We start from the raw sequence: 20,170 nt of genomic DNA on the forward strand, positions 1-20,170 counted from the left end.
AAAATTTTAATTAATGAAATATTTGAATCTTACAAGGGAGGCACGTTGGTTCTAATCAGACTTTGCCTTTTTTTAACTTTTTTTTTTTTTTTTTTTTAATTTAAATATATTAATTTATTAATAATTATTAATCTGTGATTGTAAACAAATTTTTACAATAAATTATTATTCAATAATAAAAATACATAAAAAAATAGAAAAAAATTAGAAGTTATTAGGGAAATAAAATTTTATGTATTTCTAAAAATCTGTACATGTAATTTAATAGGCATTATTACATATGTGTATATGCAATAGATTTGGTGAAACATCTGATTATTAAATATTAATTGAAAATTATAATTTAGGATCATATATTTTTGGATTTTGTAGTTTAATTTTATTTAATTATCCTAGAATTCATGTTTAATTTTATCTACATTAAAGTTAGCAGAGTAACTGAAAAATAGACCCTCACAAGAACAACTTATATTCTGAGGTATACTGCGTGATTTTTAATAAATTGCAAAAAATTCTTATCTCGTAGTTCATTACTCTTCTGATGTTGTTGGACAACATTCTTCCTAAGATAGAGTTGATCATCATTTCGTTTATTTGTTTTTTTGTTGCTAATCATTTACTTGCTCTTTGATTTGATATAATTCTGATCTTAATTTGTGTACACGTTCTCTAGTTTTAAAATTTTCTCTTTTTATATTCATCATTCTTCTTAAATATTTTTATTCTTTCCTTGATCTTAACGTTTTCTTCCTCTTTATATTTATCATCTTCTCTTAATATTTTTATTCTTTTTTTGGTTTTAACATTTTCTTCCTCTGTAATCATCTTCTCTTAATCTTTTTATTCTTTCTTTGATTTTATCATTTTCTTCTTTGTATTTATCATCTCATAATTTTTTTATTCTTCCCTTGTCCTTAGCATTTTCTTCCTGTTCATCTTGTTGTTTTCTTGAGTTATTTCTTCATGTTTTCTTTCTTTTTCCTTATGATTGTTTCTTTTTCATTTTTATTATTCAGCAAATAGTTCAATAATAAAAACAGTATTTTACACGTAAGGTTAAAATGAACATTTGTAACCAGTATACAGGAGTTCATTAAACGGAATAGTTTAATTATTATTAACATTTATACGACACACCAGAAATCTGAAACTTTTGTTAATCAGCAACTCATGAAGGTACGAATAATACTGATCTTGTAATACGAGTAATTAAGGGACTTTTACTTTATCCTAATATTTCGTGTAAGATTGTTGAATTAATGTGTAAATATTTGATGTTAATAAAAACTAATATTTCAGAAATTGTGGAACTGTCCACTTCGTTAAAGAATTGATGGATTGTATTTCACTTTCAAATGAAATATGTTTAAATGAAGTGCAGCAAAAATGTTTATATATAATTTAATAGGCGTACAAGGAAGTCGTGTAGTGTACGCATCAGGTATTTTTATACAGAATACCTGTAAATTAAATAGTTTTCTAAAAGTTTTGTGTTTTCTATGCTACTCAAAATCTGCTTGTTCATTTTTGTTACAGAATAGTTTTCTATTTGTTTTTAGTTAATGTTTAATGTGTTTTATTAAGAAAAATATTAGACATCAAATAAAAAAGGGAATAAAATCTGTAAATTTATGTTGGTCAGAATTTTTTATTTTGCTTAATATATACAATCATAATTTTTCCAGCTCTTTTTCCTTGAGCTACTTATATTGTTTTCATTCATTTATTTATAAATGTGTATTTTTTATTGGTTACTGGATTGTATATTGGTGAGAGTGACAGAAAAATAAAAATATAAAGAATAACAACTTATAAGAGCAGAGAATCATTATAAAATGTGAACTGTGCACAGTAAAACTGTTGACAAGAATTCACAAATAAGCATATAATTAAAAAAAAAAGAAGAAGATTATTTGTACAGGTTAGAAAAAACATTTATAATCACTGGATATAGGGTGAATTGTTAACTACAATACTAGTTGAAATGATCAATTTATTTAACTGGTGTTATCAGCATTCTCTAATACGAGTATATTGAACTATTCTTGAAGGGTAGGATTAATATCCTGAGTGTAGATTTAATACGTTAGTCCCTTATTTCATATATAACTTTACATACTGTATTAACCCCATTGTTATTATTTGTAACAATGTGTCTGATTTATGAAATAATTTTTGTTGACATTTCCTTTCTTTAAAATCATTTCAAGCCAATTAATACAGATAGAATTTTTTTACTCTTTTTTTGAAGGAGCCGAACTAGAACTAATACCAGAACACGCTCAAGAACAAGAACATTATCCAGAACACGTTCTAGGACTAGATCAAGATCAAGATCAGTTCGTCCCAGATCCAAAACTCCACCAATCTCTAAAAAGAAAAAAACAAGGTCAAGATCTCATTCTGGATCATATTCATTCTCACTCAGCAGGTATTTATATATTAAATGTTTTTCTACAAAATAATTTTAGTTAATGTAATTAGTTTTTCTAAAATCCATGCTTTCTGTTTCTGAAATGTTGAAACATGTTTTTTTTTTCTTTTATGCCATCATAAAATAATTCATTTTGAATATACTTATATTAGATTATAAATTTAACCCTTTGAATGCTGGTGGTAACAAAATGTGTTGCTATAAACATAATTCCCACTAATTCAGACATCAGCTGCATCAGTTGCATGCCTCGGTGATCAGCACTTGCAGTTCCATCACTGTACGACCAGGATGTTTAGGGAAAATTGTTTAAAAAAATAATCATACAGATTCAAATCAGGACTGTTCGAGGGAGGGGCAGTTCTGTCCACACGCAAAATGATTAGGAAATAGTTTTGAACTGACATTGCATTAAAAATTTCATGCAGATAGTCTAAAACAATATTAGTCGTGTTGGTCTGGCTTCATTCTGCATGAACCATTTGTTTTCTAATGGAAACCCGTTGTCAAAAAGCTGAGGAACAAAATTATTACGCAGCATGTTTAGATAATCCTTCACTGTTCTCTTTCTGTTCATAAAAGAATGGTCTTATTACCCAATGACTTGAAATAGCAGCCCATACCGTAATTCTAGGAGCGTGATGCACCTTTTCATGAAACACATATGGATTTTCAGAAGCCCAAAAACACACATTTTATTTATTAAAAACCCCATCTAGGTGAAAATGTGCCTCATCTGAAAACCAAACATTATTCAGCAATATTCTTGATTCACAGCTCATTTAGCGAACGCCATTCTTTGATGTTTGTTGTCAACGGTTACTTTAGGCAACACTGTTATTTTGTATGGATACAAAATCATTTTTAAAATTTGCTGCACAGATTGCCTAGAAATTCCAAGTTGTGCTGCTGCTTTTCTTGTTGATTTGCTCGTGCTCCTCAGCAATGCTACTATGACAGCTTCGACATTTTGTGGAGAACAAACATTGGCAGTCTGTTCGTACTTACTCTCAAATACTGAACCATCACTATTAAATTTTTTGTAAAGTCTATATGTTGTTTTAAATGAGGGCGACCACTGAGTTTGATAATGTGCAAGACACTGTCTTTTTGTTAGTACCACACTTTTCGTTTAATTAAAAAACAACACAATCTTTATGTACTGTGCTATGTCAGCCATCTTGGATCGATACACAAATAGCATACTCTGAAAGAGAAGAAACTAATATTCATGAAATGCTGTCGCTTCTGCCAACATCAAACAGATTAACCTAAACGGTTATTGCCAAAAAAAATATTAGATCATTTCATGTGTCAATCTGTATGTATATTTGGGGAATGTACCACAGGACTGAAAGGGCACAATGAAAATAAAGGAAAGAATAGTGATGGCAAAGGAAGCCTTCGTTAAGAAGAGGAAATTACTATGTACTAAAAAGGCTAAACTTAGTTTAGGAAAGAGGTTAGCTTAGTATTATGAATGGATGTCTTGTTGCATGAAGTTGAAACATGGATGATGAGGAAGAGAGAGGGTCTGGATTGGGGCATTTGAGATGTGGGTATGGAGAAAGTAAGAGAGGATGGATTAATGAGGAATTAATTAGAAAGAGTAAAAAAAAGATTCACATGTTGGAAGCACATCAAAGAAAGAAAAAACCAGTTAGTACATGAGTTTAAATGAAGTGGAATCTCTGCAACTGTATCGGGTCAGTAGAAGGGGAAAGAAAACAAGGAAGAAGAAGGGTGAAGATTGGATACTACAAGAAGATAAAGGAGAAGGCTTGGGTCAGAAACTGCTGAATACAACAGTGGCATAAGGGACCTGCTGCCAGGTAGAACATAAAAAGAAGATGATAAATTAAAAAGCTTATCAAGTATGTATAAATTTAAACAGATTTCCTTCTCTTATTCTTGAAAATTCTGTATTTTCTGATAATTTGAATAAAATCAATCTTTTGACATTTATATATAAAATAATTAAAAAATATCTTACTACTAAAATCTTTTCAGATATGTTAAGAAAAAACTTTATTTTATTTATTAAGAATGTTCTATGAAAAGCAGTGATATAATTTAATCCATCTGTAAAAAAAAAAAATGATTGTTTTATATTAATAATAATGGTATACTTTACTTACTAGAAATAATTGTGTGATTTTTAGTACAATCCATTGTGTAAATTGGTTCAACATAACTGCTGTTACATGTGTGGTATCTATGTATAGTTTTATTTATTTATTTTTTTTTAATTTTGTATTTTTTTTCTTTTTCTTTCAAATGTAACAGTAGGTATCTTGTAAATCAAATATAAATCATGAAAAGAAATGGTGATTAGAAAAAAATAATATGTGTATTATAGAACCAATTAAATGAAATTTATAAAACTACTTTTATAGCAATTCTTTATTTAAAAATTATTACAATAAATTTTCTTGATTCAACATGAGTGGGTGAAAGACTGCCGCCTGCATTAAAAGGGTTAAAATGTTATTTAAAGACGTAAAGAAATGCATTGGGATATATGTGCATTAAATACCATAAGTTTCAAAAGAAAGTTACCAAAAATTCTCTTTTTTTTCCTGTTAGCCTAATAAGTCAAAAATATAATTTCATATTTTTAAATTGTTTTTTTTTTGTCTTCAGTCACTTGATTGGATTGATGCAGCTCTTCAAGATTCCCTATCTAGTGCTAGTCGTTTCATTTCAGTATACCCTCTACATCCTACATCCCTAACAATTTGTTTTACATATTCCAAACGTGGCCTGCCTACACAATTTTTTCCTTCTACCTGTCCTTCCAATATTAAAGCGACTATTCCAGGATGCCTTAGTATGTGGCCTATAAATCTGTCTCTTCTTTTAACTATATTTTTCCAAATGCTTCTTTCTTCATCTATTTGCCGCAATACCTCTTCATTTGTCACTTTATCCACCCATCTGATTTTTAACATTCTCCTATAGCACCACATTTCAAAAGCTTCTAATCTTTTCTTCTCAGTACTCCGATTGTCCAAGCTTCACTTCCATATAAAGCGACACTCCAAACATATACTTTCAACAATTTTTTCCTGTCATTTAAATTAATTTTTGATGTAAGCAAATTATATTTCTGACTGAAAGCTCATTTGGCTTGTGCTATTTGGCATTTTATATCACTCCTGCTTCATCCATCTTTAGTAATTACTTCCCAAATAGCAGAATTCTTCTACCTCCAAAATTTTTTCTCTTCCCATTTTTATAATATGTGGTCCATTTCCATTATTTCTACTACATTTCATTACTATCATTTTGTTCTCTATTATTTTCACGCGGTATTTCTTGTGTATGACTTCATCCATGCCGTTCATTTTTCTTGTAAATCTTTTTTACTCTAAGCTGGAATTACTATATCATCAGCAAATTGTAGCATCTTTATCTTTTCAACTTGTACTGTTATACCGGATCTAAATTGTTCTTTAACATCATTAACTGCTAGTTCCATGTAAATATTTTTAAAAAAAGTAACGGGGATAGGGAAAATCCTTGTAGAACTCCCTTTTTTATTACAGCTTCTTTCTTATATTCTTCAATTATTACTGTTGCTGTTTGGTTCCTGTAAATATATTTTATTTAAAATATAAAATATTTTAATTTTTTTTCATACTAAAAAATTTCAAAAATTGCTCAAAGTTTTTGGAAATGATAAAATATTTAAATCGGGCTATGAAATTTTTTTAATTATTTTTCATTGTTTACTATCAAAGAGTGTAAGTTTTAGTTTGCATATAAGTCTACAGTTTTTTCTTAAACTACACCATCAGTTACGAAACAAAGAAATTTTATAAATAGCAGTAATTGTAATTTGCAAAATATCATTGATACACAATAAAATACTTACAGGTTGAATACAGTTAACTAGTAATTCAATTTTAATGCTTTTTTTGTATATTTCAGGTCACGTTCAAGATCATTATCACGTTCATTGTCACCTAGGGATCGGGATAGAGATAGGGATAGAGATCGTGAAAGAGACAAAGACAAGGATAGAAGATTTTCACCTCATAGACGGGGTGGTTCTCGTTACCGCACCCCACCTCCTGCTAGATCACCTCCAAGGTATTATTTGCTGCAGTGTTGTGTGTATTTATGATATTTGGTGTTTTGTTTGAATTACTGTATAAGCTTTGGTCAAGGGTTGCCATTTTTATACATGATTTAAAGATATATCTTCTTTTAAAAATACATGACAACTCAAAGTAGTGCTGTGACAACTACCTATGATAAGTTGAAGTAGTAAAGAAAAAATTACAGATCAAGGATAATGCTGTTTTGCAGGGACAGTAATTGCATCTTGTCTAATTTTTTTACATCAAGTTTCATTGTTGCTAAAACTTTGGTTATGATTCATCCATAATAAAAATAATTTGCTCACCATCAGTTAAATTGTACCGAGTGCTTTTTACCAAAACATCATTTCTTTTAATCTGTCCATTTATTTTTATTACTCTTTAGATCAACATTTAGTGGATCTAAATGGTACAAAATACAGACTTAGGTAAAGGCAGACAGACAGATCAGTTTTTTTGATTTTACCATATTTTTTTTATATCTTTCTGATTAAAACAGTAGGCAATTTTATAATTCTATGCTAAAATTATTAACTAATTTCTGATAAATATGTTTGTAAATAAGTTGTATTATATAAATGTTTTATATCTTGGTAAATAAGTCATGTAATATAAAAATAATCCAATTGACATTAATTTTTTAATGAAACCATTTTCTGAACTCCTGGTTTTCTCATTAATTTGAAGTTGAGGAAACCCCTTTGTGACAAGAGAGAAGCAGGGATGGAAGCAAAACTCTGTTGCTGTTTAGAGAAGAATGACTTATATAAAATAAAAAAAATATAGTATTAACAGTTAAAAGGTCCTCCATCTAAAAAATAAGAAATTCACTTGAAAATCTTCTTCCAGCCCAAAGAAAGTGTCATAAGAATTGATGAAACCTTTTGTTTTTCCCATAATATCAGTAATGATGGTAATTTTAAAATGTAATATTTTATAATTTTCAGTTAAATTTTGTTGGTTCATTTAGTATTATATTTTTTGGGTTTTTATATCTATTTTATAACATTAAAGCTTTGTCTTGATTGATTTTTACCCTTTATTTTCAAGCAAAAATATAGTAAAAAATTACCGCCCTATACAGCAAAACAATCAACAATCATCTTACATACACAAATCCATCAGTATTAATAATCTAGAGATTCTACATATATACAGAAAAGGACCACATATTAATATACTTGATTATGAAGTAACACCCAAAAACAACATAATATAAGAAATGAACAGTCAGACATAGTTTATATATGTTTTGAAACAAGTTATTAAAAAATAAAGTTATAAAATGTTTGTTAAAATAAAATTTATAGGGGTTTTCATTCAAATTTTTTGTGTTTTTGTAAATTATCATCAATTTGCATTATGAATAAAAACATGTTAAGATGTCATGTTGTTATGAGATTTATTGTATGCTTGAAGTGAATCCCTTAAAATGAGTAATAAAATTAGTAATTTTATATTTTAGAAAATGCATTTTAATTGTGATATTTTTACTTCTTTGTACGAAGTACAAGGAAGTATTGTAATCGCGAAAGATTTTGGTTTTCAGATTTCAACAGAAATATCCATTTTGACCATCCCTAAATCCATTTTGACTAGTTTCAGCATAACGTCTGTCATATGTGTATATACGTATGTACATATGTATCTTCATAACTCAAAAATTATTAGCCGTAGTATGTTGAAATTTTGGATTTAGGACTGTTGTAACATTTAGTTGTGCACCTCCCTTTCTGATTGCAATTGATAACTAAGTGTCCAAAAAAAGGCCAGAATCCAAATTTTTTGGATTTTGGACTTTTTCTTAATTACAGTAAGAAGCCCTCATTGAGAGCTTTTTAACGTATCATAATTGGTACTTATTTTCATTGGTTCCAGAGTTACAGCCAAATAAGATTTTAATTTAATGAAATATTTGGATGTTAGGGGAAGGCACATCAGTTCGAACAGACTTCATCTCCTTTTTTTTTTATTTAAATATATTGATTTTGTAAAAAAAAATTTTGATGAATAAAAAAATGTATTAATGAAATAAAATTTAATGTACTTTTCATTGAAAAAAAAAAGTGTATATGTAATTTAATTGGTGCACAAGGAAGTCATGTGGTGCATCCACATCAGATATTTCTCTTTCATGAGTAACAACTTGTGTTACTCTATGCTCCTGAGTCTTGCAACTTTCCTCGCCTGTCACTTGTTTGCTTTATTTATAAAGAGGATTGTTCACCAGAAATTGAAAAAGTCAGGACAGTAGCTTTTCTAAGTACTTAATAAAATGTAACGATAATATTTTTATATCCATTATTTTCATATTTTAAGAATTATATCAGATTGAATCTGATAATAATTAATTTCTATATCTAGCAAATATTTCAAGAAAGAAAGGAATGTAGTTAATAATTTTTCCATTTAAATCCTTATTTGATGGTCGATATAACAGGAAGTGTGATACTCCTGCACTACATGTTCCCAGTAGCAGTTCTATAAATCTATGATGATATATATAAAAAAAAAAAATCAAAGTAAAAGTTAAGACTTTTATGGTTAAAACAGGCTAACTGAACTTTCAGGAAAATCTTTTTATTAGTTGTTAGCCTACTGTGTGACTTATAATTTAAACTTCTCCCTGTTAATTATTTTTAAGGTTTTATATAGATAAATTAAAATAAGATATTGAATTTTTTATTAGAGTTGAAATAAAGTACTTATTAATTTTAACCAAAATTGGTCATTAAATTGAAATCCATAGAAGCATATAGTTAAAATTTTGTTTTTCAATACAGCATATAAAGTAGTTTGTTTTTCCTTATTTTTACTACAAGTATTATTAATTTTATAAGTTGAAGAAGTGAAAGATATTTTTATATATACTGAGTGTTACACCTAGAAAGAATACTATTTTGGGAGGTGATTCTATAGATAGAAATAAGAAAAAGTCATATAAATATAGGTTTGGAAGTACTTTGTTTTAGAGTTAACTGAAAGATTTCACCATGATTTTTACTTTGTAGATAGTATAATGCAGTACTAAAGTTTTCTGAGCTCTAATTACAATAAAGACAGGTGTATTTGTATGTTTTTGATCTGAAAATTACTTTAAAAAATGGTTTCCAGAACTGTATCTCTAAAAACATTTTGTTGGAAAAGTCCCTTGACAAATTCGGTCTGAAAAACCAATTTATTTTGGTTTGCGTAAAATAGAATGTCGATTAACCAATAAAACTTCATAACAGATTCTGTAGAGAATTTTATTCTGAGAAAATTTATGTAAGTAATCGATAAAATTCAAATACTAGTTTGAGAAATTTATCAGTTAAAAGCAAAACAAAAAGATTCAGCTAATACAGAAAAATCAGAATGCCTATTTAATACAGGTGTTTTATGTATAAATCAACTGATGTGGAAGGAAAAAATTGGTTGATTTCAAAAGGGAAAAGTTAGTTGATTTCAACTAGCTGGCGTTAATGACTAAATGAATTTGAAGTTTAATTTTAATATGATCATGTTTTTTCATACAGTATATATGTCTTGTAGAACATTAGGGCTGTTTAAATTGTGATTATTTTTATCTGAATTCAATTTGTGTTGTAAAAAACTAAAATTTAGTTGTGTTTCATTTAATGACTTAGATCGATAATACAAATACAATTTACAAATATGGATTCTTCTATGGAAATGCGCTATAGCTTCAGTCGCATAATATTGACATAAGTATCCTAAAAGCAGTGTTTACGTGAGGCGTTGAAGTATTTAAAAATTTATACAAGATTGTATTTCTTCTAATGATAATATTTCATCTCCTCATATACTTGAACATATGAATGAAATTGGAATTGTTCTTCCAAATACTGTAACAAGTCTGTGAGGAATGTGTAGGCAGTTTCATATTCTTAATTGATTTTCAGTACTAGAATATTTCACAAATGATTTTCAGAAAATGGGTATGCTGTGTTTAATAGATATTCGTGTAATTAGTTCATTCATATTAAAATCTTACAGAACAAATTATCTAGAATTTTTATAAATGCATTTTTCTTTACTAGAAAATGTTCCTCCTGTCAAACAAACGGACATGTATTTTCAACGTAACAAACCCACATTCTATTCATCTTGTACCACAATTTTTAAATGAGTATTTTGTTGGAAAATGGATCGGCCTTGGAGGACCTATTGATCAGAACACTGATAGAAAAAAAAACTTTTTTAATGTTTCTCTAAGTGTGATACCATTTCTTGAATTGCTTACTTGCGTATATTACAGATCTGAAAATACAATTTTTCTATCGCCCTTAGTTTTTTAAATAAATTACGCTTCAAAAAAAAATTAAGGGAAAATATAGTTAAAATCTGTAAAATTTATAATTTTGCATGGCCATAGGATGATTTTGCTGATGCTTTTCTTTTGTAAATAGCCTTAGGCACATCCCAAATTAATGTCCAACAGTAATCGGCTAGCATGATGGTATTTCATTTCCCTTTATAGCGGCTTTCCATCATTGAAATGTCTTTTTGGAAATGTTCACCGTGTTTGTCACTTATGTCTTCGAGGTTGCCTGCGAAAAAATCTGGATGTGAGTGGAGGAAATGTATTTTCAAAGACATATTACATCTTTATGAAGTAGGAAGTTGGTTAACAATATCGTAATTGCCAAATTTTTGTTTGCCGAGAAAAGTTTTGCAAACGTCTTTAAATGAAGCCCAAGCTGCACTTTCGACATTATTTAACATTGAGTTAAACACATCATCTTTGACCAACTTTCTTATTTGAGCACCATCAAATATTCCCTCTTTAATTTTTCCTTCATGTACATTCAGAAATTTCTGCCTGATGTACAAAATTCCAGGACCATCCTTCTTCACTGCTGTTATAAAATTTTTCATTAGTTCTAGCTTAATATGGAGAGGGGGTAAAAATATTTTTTTGGGTTCAACTAAGGGCTAATGAATAATATTTTTCCCATTTGGAGTTAAGTTGTCTTGTTTCTTCCACTCTTTGGTAACATAATGTTTATCCCTAGCTCGGCTGTCCCATTTGCAAAGAAAACACATGTACTTAGTATAGTCTAACTTAGCACGCTTAAAAAATAGCTATAACTTTCAAATCACCACATATGTTTCAGCTTTGTTTTTTTAATTTATTTTTTCAAGAATGTCTTTCATCACATCATATGTCTCTTTCAAATTAATACCATAAGTGATTGGTATCGAAGGATATTTGTTACAGTTATGTAGTAGAACCACTTTTAAACTATACTTGACGAATCTTGAAAAGGCACCAGTCCTCAGGTTTATGAACTTGTCCTAAGTGCAATAAACCAAATTATTTTCATCAATAAAGTTCTGAGAAAGTTCTTTTTGTCGGCTTTGAAAGCCCAAAATTTTTGTATTTTTTAAAGTAAATTCCAACCTTGCAGTCTTGATCCTAACAGTTCAGCTTGAATTTTTAATAAATTGAAATCCCTAACCAAGTCATTTAATTTTATTATATAAGATTTGGCTAATTGGAAGGTAATTCAAAATTAAAATGATTGTTGCCTAATTCCTCATGATTACCAGTTTTACACTGAAAGTACAAATTATATACTTTTTTATTTAATGTTCTAATGTTTTTACTATTTGATTTTACAGTAAACTCACCATATACATAATAAAAGGCATCTACATCATTTACATAATTTTGAGGCATTACGACACTGCACTGTTAACAAATTTAAGACAGCAATAAGACTGAACAAAATTAATTCATTCTTAAATCCAGTGCTTAATACAAACAACACATCTGTGTTTTCAGCTACATGTTTTGATCTGCACAAACACGATTAATCTTGTCCATGAAAGCTCACTTTTCAGCATTAGATATGATGTCATATGTGACTATGAAAGTGTATGTTTGGAGTGTCGCTTTATATGGAAGTGAAACTTGGACAATCGGAATATCTGAGAAGAAAAGATTAGAAGCTTTTGAAATGTGGTGCTATAGGAGAATGTTAAAAATCAGATGGGTGGATAAAGTGACAAATGAAGAGGTATTGCGGCAAATAGATGAAGAAAGAAGCATTTGGAAAAACATAGTTAAAAGAAGAGACAGACTTATAGGCCACATACTAAGGCATCCTGGAATAGTCGCTTTAATATTGGAAGGACAGGTAGAAGGGAAAAATTGTGTAGGCAGGCCATGTTTGGAATATGTAAAATAAATTGTAAGGGATGTAGGATGTAGAGGGTATACTGAAATGAAACGACTAGCACTAGATAGAGAATCTTGGAGAGCTGCATCAAACCAGTCAAATGACTGAGACAAAAAAAATTTGTGACTATGATCTGATTTAATTTCTTGTATAGTATTGTTTATTTATAGCTTACAAATTATGTTAACAAAGTTAAACAATAAAAAATGAGCTAACAAAATACAATATAGGAATGTAAAATGCTAACAATACGTTGAAAAATGAAAAAAAAAAAAAACTTTAATTAAACTTTTCAAAAATAGGTGGGTGGTAGAAAGATTTTGAGTTCATAATTGTTTTCAGCATCAAAAAACAAATTAAAATCATGTATTGCATGTTAGGAAACAAAAATTATGTTCATCAGTGTAATTGGAATTGAAGTTTATGAATTTGATAGATGTTTTGAAATGAGATTTTCAGAAACTAGTTAAGAAGCAAAAAGATTTTAATGATGGAATTTGTTATTATTCATTTAAAAATAAAGTAAAGTATTAGTTTGTTTTATTTTTAACTTCATCCTCATCATAAATCAATTAAATTTTTACAAGCATTGTTATTAATAATTTTTATTTTTGTTTATTATTTAGAATAATTAAAAAATTTCTGCCACATTTTTCTTTGATTAAAGTCAAATTTTTTTAACTAATGTATGCATCTTATTGACCTGATCTTATTTAAATTTTCTCAAAATTAAATTCTCTACAATCTTTGTTCCAAAATTTTATTTGTTAATCAACAATTTAGGAAAATTATTTTATACCAAACCTAAAAATGTGTTATTTTATATGAACTTTTTTACAAAACCTTTCTCAAAATATATTAACAGACCGATAATACAAATATGGTTTGCAAATATGGAATTTGTTATTGGAAATGCTATAGCTATGAAAATACATTTCGGAGAACATTTTAAAAGAAAGTCAATTAACATCGACAAACAAACTAATTTTTTTCTGTAAGTTATGTGCAGAAAATTTAGTACAGAGCAAACATCAGGGTTAAGTCTTAAGACAGCTATCTAAAAATAAAGCATTTTCATATGTATAAATATGCATTTTTTTTAAAGGAATTATATTGCCCATATTATAATATTACCTCTGGAATGTTTCTTTTCAGTCTCCAGCAGAAATCTGCAACCATACTTGGGCTTTGATTTCCCTGAAAGCATGTTTCTATCATTAATGGAACATCATCTAACTTGGTGGAAGTATCACTGAGCTCATCGCTTCCATCACTGGGGCTAGATGGAAAAAATCCAAATGTGAATGCATTATGTGTATTTTTGGAGATATATTGCATTCCAGTTTTTTATTTTATTTTATTTTTTCAAGGAATTCACCCGCCAATTCTACACAGTTTTCAGTCTTCTTTTTGCTCAGGAATGATTTAACAATATTTTGAAATATCTGTGTTGCTTTCTCAGATTCATTCAAATTCCAAACTGTTCATTAGCTTATGTGTAAGTCTGTTATGTTAGATCTAAGAAATAATCCCTTTATTTTTGTCCCATTGATCCTGGGAAACATGCTTATGAGATATAAGAGACCTTGGCCTTACCACCCATTTCTTTAATAAAATTTTTCATTAGACCAAGTTTTATTTGTAACTGGGAAAGAAAAACATTTTTCAGATTCACAAGAGATTGACATTTTTGTGCCTGGCTGCGAGTGCTTCTTTCTCTCCAGCAAGTTTAATGTAGTAGCTTTCCTCTCTGCTGTCCCACTGATAAGAAATAACACTTATTTAGAAAAACCAAGCTGCATTCTTAATAAAATGGCTGTAATTTTTAGATTTCCCCATATGTGCCAAGAGTATTTTTTCGTACTGTAGCATTGTCAGTAAAAATTTCATGTTATACATCTCCTTCCTTGGGAAATCTTAATCTTCTTCTTCATTACTAAATCACTATTACTTTTTTCATCAATATTTTCTTCTAAACTCCATGTTTCTGGCAGAATTCAAACTGTCAGTTCTTCACTGTGTGGACTAGTTCTTGTTATGCAAAAGATTTCTTGAATTTACTTGTGATATCTTTGAGTTTTGTGATATAAAAATAATAGTCTGAAGAGTAGTCCTCTCTCCGTATAATAGGAAGAGCAGAATAGGTATATGTTGCGGTTTCCCATTTAGCAAGGTGCTTAATACACAAGAATTACAGTAGATATGAAGGGTCCAAACATTGTCCTCATATCCTATTTTACACCCAAAATAGAGATAATATATGATTTTTTTAACTCTAGGATTTCTTTGAGAAGTTAATTTATCACATACACAGCGAAAATGTTAAGGATGATTTATACTAGGAGGCATATTTATAAAGATTACTAAGAATACACAAAAACCAATATGCATGAAATCTAACAAAAATTTTCTGATACAGAAAATAAGAATAAAACAAAAGATCAAGCGTTTGATGGTGTTCATTTAAACCAAAACTCATTCTTTGGTTTGGGTTATTCCACAGGATTGAAATGACTATATTGATTATGATGTCGTTTACAAAAATATTAACTAAAACATTACTATAATAAATTTTTTTTTTTTTTTCTAGAAGGAATGAATCATAGTAAACAGTTAGTATTGATGTCATTTTATGATGTAATACCATATTAGTCATACTGGTCACTCCAATTATACTACTCTTAGTGATTTATAAGTATGGTTTATAAAAAATATCTTCAGATATTCATATTTCATTATTTATAAACATTGATTCAATAAATCTTTACAAGTACTTAATTTTAGTAGAGAAAATATATTGTTTAAAAAGTTTTTCACTTTTTACAAGATAACAGTACTTACGATAATTTGTAGTCACTTATGGGTTTTGTTTTGTGTTTCTCAATGTTTCATGACCCTGGGACCCCAAAAAACAAAAAAAAGTTGAGGGGTTTAATGTTTGTACATATGTACAAACATTAAATGTTTCAAACATTAAGTGTGTTTGAAACTTAATAACTTTTGACTGAATAAACCAATTTTATTTTGTACAGACTCTTGTATGTGGGGAAGTTCTTTGGTAAATTTTCAGGGTCAGTATCTCCAGAGACAGGATAGATATTTTTTTTGGAGTGAGTTTTCTCAAAATTTTGCTAACATTCCCATTTATTAAACTCAGTATATGCAAGCATGCTTATCTTACCATTAAAAAAAAAAAAAAATTGCCCCTTTCCTAATAATTTAAAAAGCTATAAATTTATTGCATATTTTTTATATCTTTCTTGGCATAGTAGTAGTGCAAATGACCAAAAAAAAATTCTTCAGGACAATATTGTGGGGGGATCAGAGGTTTAATTAAAAACATGGATTTTTTAATACTTTTTTTTTTGGTGTATCTAAATTTTTAATATTACTAAAATTTAAACTTTACTTTGTTAAAAGAGTAAATTTATACCCTTTTCATTATAATATTACAACAAAATTCATCCCTCATCCCCAAAAAAGAAATTTTAGGTAAAGTTTTTCATTTATCATCATTTTTCAACTCTACAAGAATAAATTACTAATGTCAGTAAGGTATTACAACTTTGTTGTCAGCTTTTTTATTTACTGTTTTCTTTTCATAAAGCATAGCAAAATTATAAAGTACAAAATATGACATCATTATGTCGATAAGGCGAAATTAAATTTTACATCTTAAAGGGAAAAGTTCAGTTGTGATGAAATGAAAACAGAAAAAAAATTAGGATTTAGTTATTTAAACTTTATGCACTCACACCACCTAAATCAACAGCTGTTCAATGTGTGTGCATTGCTACATCATTACCTATGATGATTTCAGTTAAGGTAGTGAGTTATGTGCTGATTCAAAGTTAGTGACAATATTTTGGAGCCGTAATCAATTTTGGACATTATTGTTAGCAAATAAGTTCTTATAAACAAAGTCGAGAAACAGTTTGTTTTTAAGTTGTAGCTAGCAAAATAGTTAATTTTCTCTTAACTTCTTCTTAAAGATGAAATTGGAGATAACTTACAACATATCTAAAGCTATTTTTTTTAAACTATAAAATTGCCAATAAACAAATTCAAATATGTGTAGAATTAATTCTGAGAAAATTGTTGTAAATAAAGTCAGAAATAAATACAAGTTTTATGAACTGGACTTAAATGAAGGAAATTAAAATCTGGCAGAAAAAATTACCATTTTAAACCGAACAAAAATCTTTGCTAAGGATAAATTGTCAAAACAAATTTAACTACTGTTCTCAAAATACATAAGGTCTGTAAATATAGTAATGAGACTGGTTCAAATATACTTTTTGTTTACAATCCAATTATACATGGACTCTCACCTTTGTTTCCTTGGGAAGTTACGCAACGCTTCAAATGGTTTTCCCTTTCTTCATAGCAGTGTTGGAACTCAGAAATCAGAATATCCTTCAGATGGTCGGTTTCTTTTTTTTTATGTTTTATATTGTTCTAAATAAGTGTTCTTTGAGGTATTTTTTTAAAGTCAGGAACAAGAATAAGTCAGGGACTCAAGTCAGGCGAATAAGGTGGTTGAGGAACTGCAGGAATGTATTTCTTTGCCAAAAACTCATTAATTGAGAGTGCCGTTTGACAAGGTGCATTGTCATGATGCAGCATCCAGTTGTCTTTGATGGCTGGTCTCATGCGGGCACCTCTTTTCTGCAGTCTTTTAAAAATTTCTCTAAACATTGATTTTGCAGTTGGTCCTGTAGGCAAAAACTCCTAATAGGCAATGCCACTATTATCGAAGAAACAAATTACCATGGTTTTTATTTTTTATTTGCTCATTTTCACTTTTTGGGACATGTTAAGTTTGAAGTGTGCAACTCACTCCTTGCTCTGGTGTTTCTGGGTCGTACTCATATATCCAAGATTCATCACCAGTAATAACACTTTTTTTAGAAAATTAGGATCAGTTTTAATTCGCCCAAGAATGCACACACTTCTACTCTGTTTTTCTGTTCAACAGTGAAGTTTTTGGGATCAATTTTGCACAAACATTTTTGGAGCAAAATGTTTGCTCCAAAACAAAACTGTGGTGGTATGATTCAAATTCAATTGTTATGCAATCATTCTGACAGTTAATCACTGGTTGTACCATATCAAGTCTATGATTTGCTCAAATTGTCATCACTTTTTGACTTTAACAGTCTTCCAGAGCATGGATTGTCCGTAACTGATTCCTTACTATCTGAAAATGCTTTAAACCACCTAAAAACTTGTGCTTGTGATAGAGCATCATCTCCACATGCCCTTTTCAGTTTCAAAAACGTTTGGTAGCATTCTCGCAGAGTTTAACACAAAACTTTGCACAATGTTCCTCATAATTAGTATCATTCATTTTTGTAACGCACAACAAAAACTTGTTTCATGAAAAGTTGGTTTTCATCTCGCATGGCAACAGTAAACTAAAAATATTAACACAATATAAATCAGCTGTTCATATAACCATATGTTTACTAGTAACTTTACAGTGTTGTCACTTTGGCCGCTGTCTCATTACTTTATTTACAGACCTTGTATAAGAGAATAACGAGTAAAAGTTAAAAAACGAGAAATTATATTAACAATAACTTTAAACTTAAAATTATTTATTCCTAAAATATTTATGATTAAAGGATTTACAGTAAAAGTAGTTGTTTGATGTGGTTGGTTTTTTTTTAATGAATTCAGCATTTGGCATGGGAAATGCAAGCTACTTGAGAACATCCTGTGGCATCAGAACTGTGTAATAGTTGCTGCAGTTTATGTGATGCAACATCTTGTGTTCCAATTCATATAGAATTAACATGAATGTGCAGTTGAATTCATTCAACCTCAAAGGAAATAGTCAGATGCTAGAAATCAGGAGATTATGGGGCCCATTTCAGTGTTCCATTTTGACTGATCTATCGTCTAAAACATTTATTTAAATATTGCCTCACATTGTAAGAGCAGCGAGTCAAGGCACTATCGTGGATAAAGTAATAAAGTGGAAAAAGTTTCTTTATACTTGCAATTAATTGGATTTGGATTACCTTATAAAAATTTTAAGCAAGTAGATTCTTGTAAGAAATATAAATATAAAAAAAAGCTTTTAGCTTTTCAAAGCTTTATCAGTAACAAAAAGGACTGATAAGATTGTCACTAAGAAAAAAAAATTGTTGGAAGAAATATGTTCTGGTCAATCTTGTGAGTTTTTCCGAATAGGAAATGTATGAAAAATTCAGTGACTCATAACCACTTGTGAAAATATTTGTGCCCAGTGCACAAAACTAAATTGTGGGTCATATGTTACTGCAAACCTACTAAAGAAATTAATTTAGTTTGGTTTTATAATTCATTATTTTTATTTTATTTTAGCATTACAAAGTATTTGTTTTCTACTGATGTATTTACATCAGTTTTCTCAAAATAAAATTGCTATCAATTTTCTTTGAAGTTTGGCAATTCAAAAAGTTAATGTACACAGAGTAAACTTAAAATGGTACTTTTTTCAGCTTTGCAACAGTATTTTCAGAAACAACTAGAGGAACATTTCTGATACTGGTTATTCAATTTCTTAGGTCAAAGAACATTAAAGACCAAGAAATTTGGGTCCTAAAAATTTTATTATGGCTTCACTTAACCCTTAGAGCAGAAATTAAGGCAAAATTTTTTATTGGTAAATCGAAAACAAATCATTTGTGAACATGTGTTTATAGCAACTTTTTGCTAACATTAATGTCCCAAATCCCCTTGTTAAGCATTGCCATGCATTTTTGACTCTTATAATAGATTAATCTTGGATAATTAAAATTAATACCATTAAGCATTAAGAATTAATTTTGATCATAGATAACTTGAAGTGTCATGGATTAGAGTACAGGAGTATTAATTTTTTTGTGACTTCATTTGTGATCTTTTTGTATTGTGGTATAGCATTTTTAAGGATGTATTTAAAGAAAAAAGGCTGTCTTTTTTTCAGTCCTATAAAACAAAAGGTTTATGGTCTTATGACACATAGTGTAGTTTCAATTTCAGAATTTAAGGTATTCATCAAATATTCAAACAAAAAAAAAACAAATTCAATAAAAATTTCACATTAATAAAATAATTTATAAAAAAAAAGTATTAATTTTCCAAATTTAAAAACTTATTTTCTTATCAGTTTTTTCTTCTAAAAAGAGAATAATTGTTCACCAAAAAAAAACAGATCAGAATCCCTAATTTGTGTAGACAATTAAACCACGTATGTGTAAACAATTTAGGCATCAGAATGCTTAAATTGTGTAGCTATTTCTTCCACTTTTATTTGAACAAAAATTGTTTAATAAAATAGATCTACTTTTTAGTGGAGGAATTTCGTATCCTTATATTTTAATTTACTGATTAAAAATGTAAGGCAATAAATAATATGAGAAAATAGACAAATTTTATTTTGTTGTAATTTTTGCACCGACTGTAGCTGTAGA

The 20,170-nt window shown here is 28.8% G+C and overlaps 1 protein-coding gene across 7 annotated transcripts in view; it reads left to right on the top strand.

The window, feature by feature from the left end:
• The window catches only part of LOC142329723 (uncharacterized), a 187,535-nt gene that overhangs the window by 87,911 nt on the left and 79,454 nt on the right, over positions 1–20,170 (top strand). For 6 of the 7 annotated variants that reach the window (XM_075374451.1, XM_075374453.1, XM_075374452.1 and 3 more), the window contains 2 exons: positions 2,252–2,431; positions 6,368–6,529. The exons of the other annotated variant lie outside the window; for it this stretch is intronic. In XM_075374451.1, coding sequence (XP_075230566.1) covers positions 2,252–2,431; positions 6,368–6,529 — 342 coding nt within the window. The remainder of the gene's footprint in view (positions 1–2,251; positions 2,432–6,367; positions 6,530–20,170) is intronic. 7 annotated transcript variants of the gene reach the window in all.

Source organism: Lycorma delicatula, chromosome 9 (assembly GCF_047948215.1).
Source record: "Lycorma delicatula isolate Av1 chromosome 9, ASM4794821v1, whole genome shotgun sequence".
Lineage (NCBI taxonomy): Eukaryota > Metazoa > Arthropoda > Insecta > Hemiptera > Fulgoridae > Lycorma > Lycorma delicatula.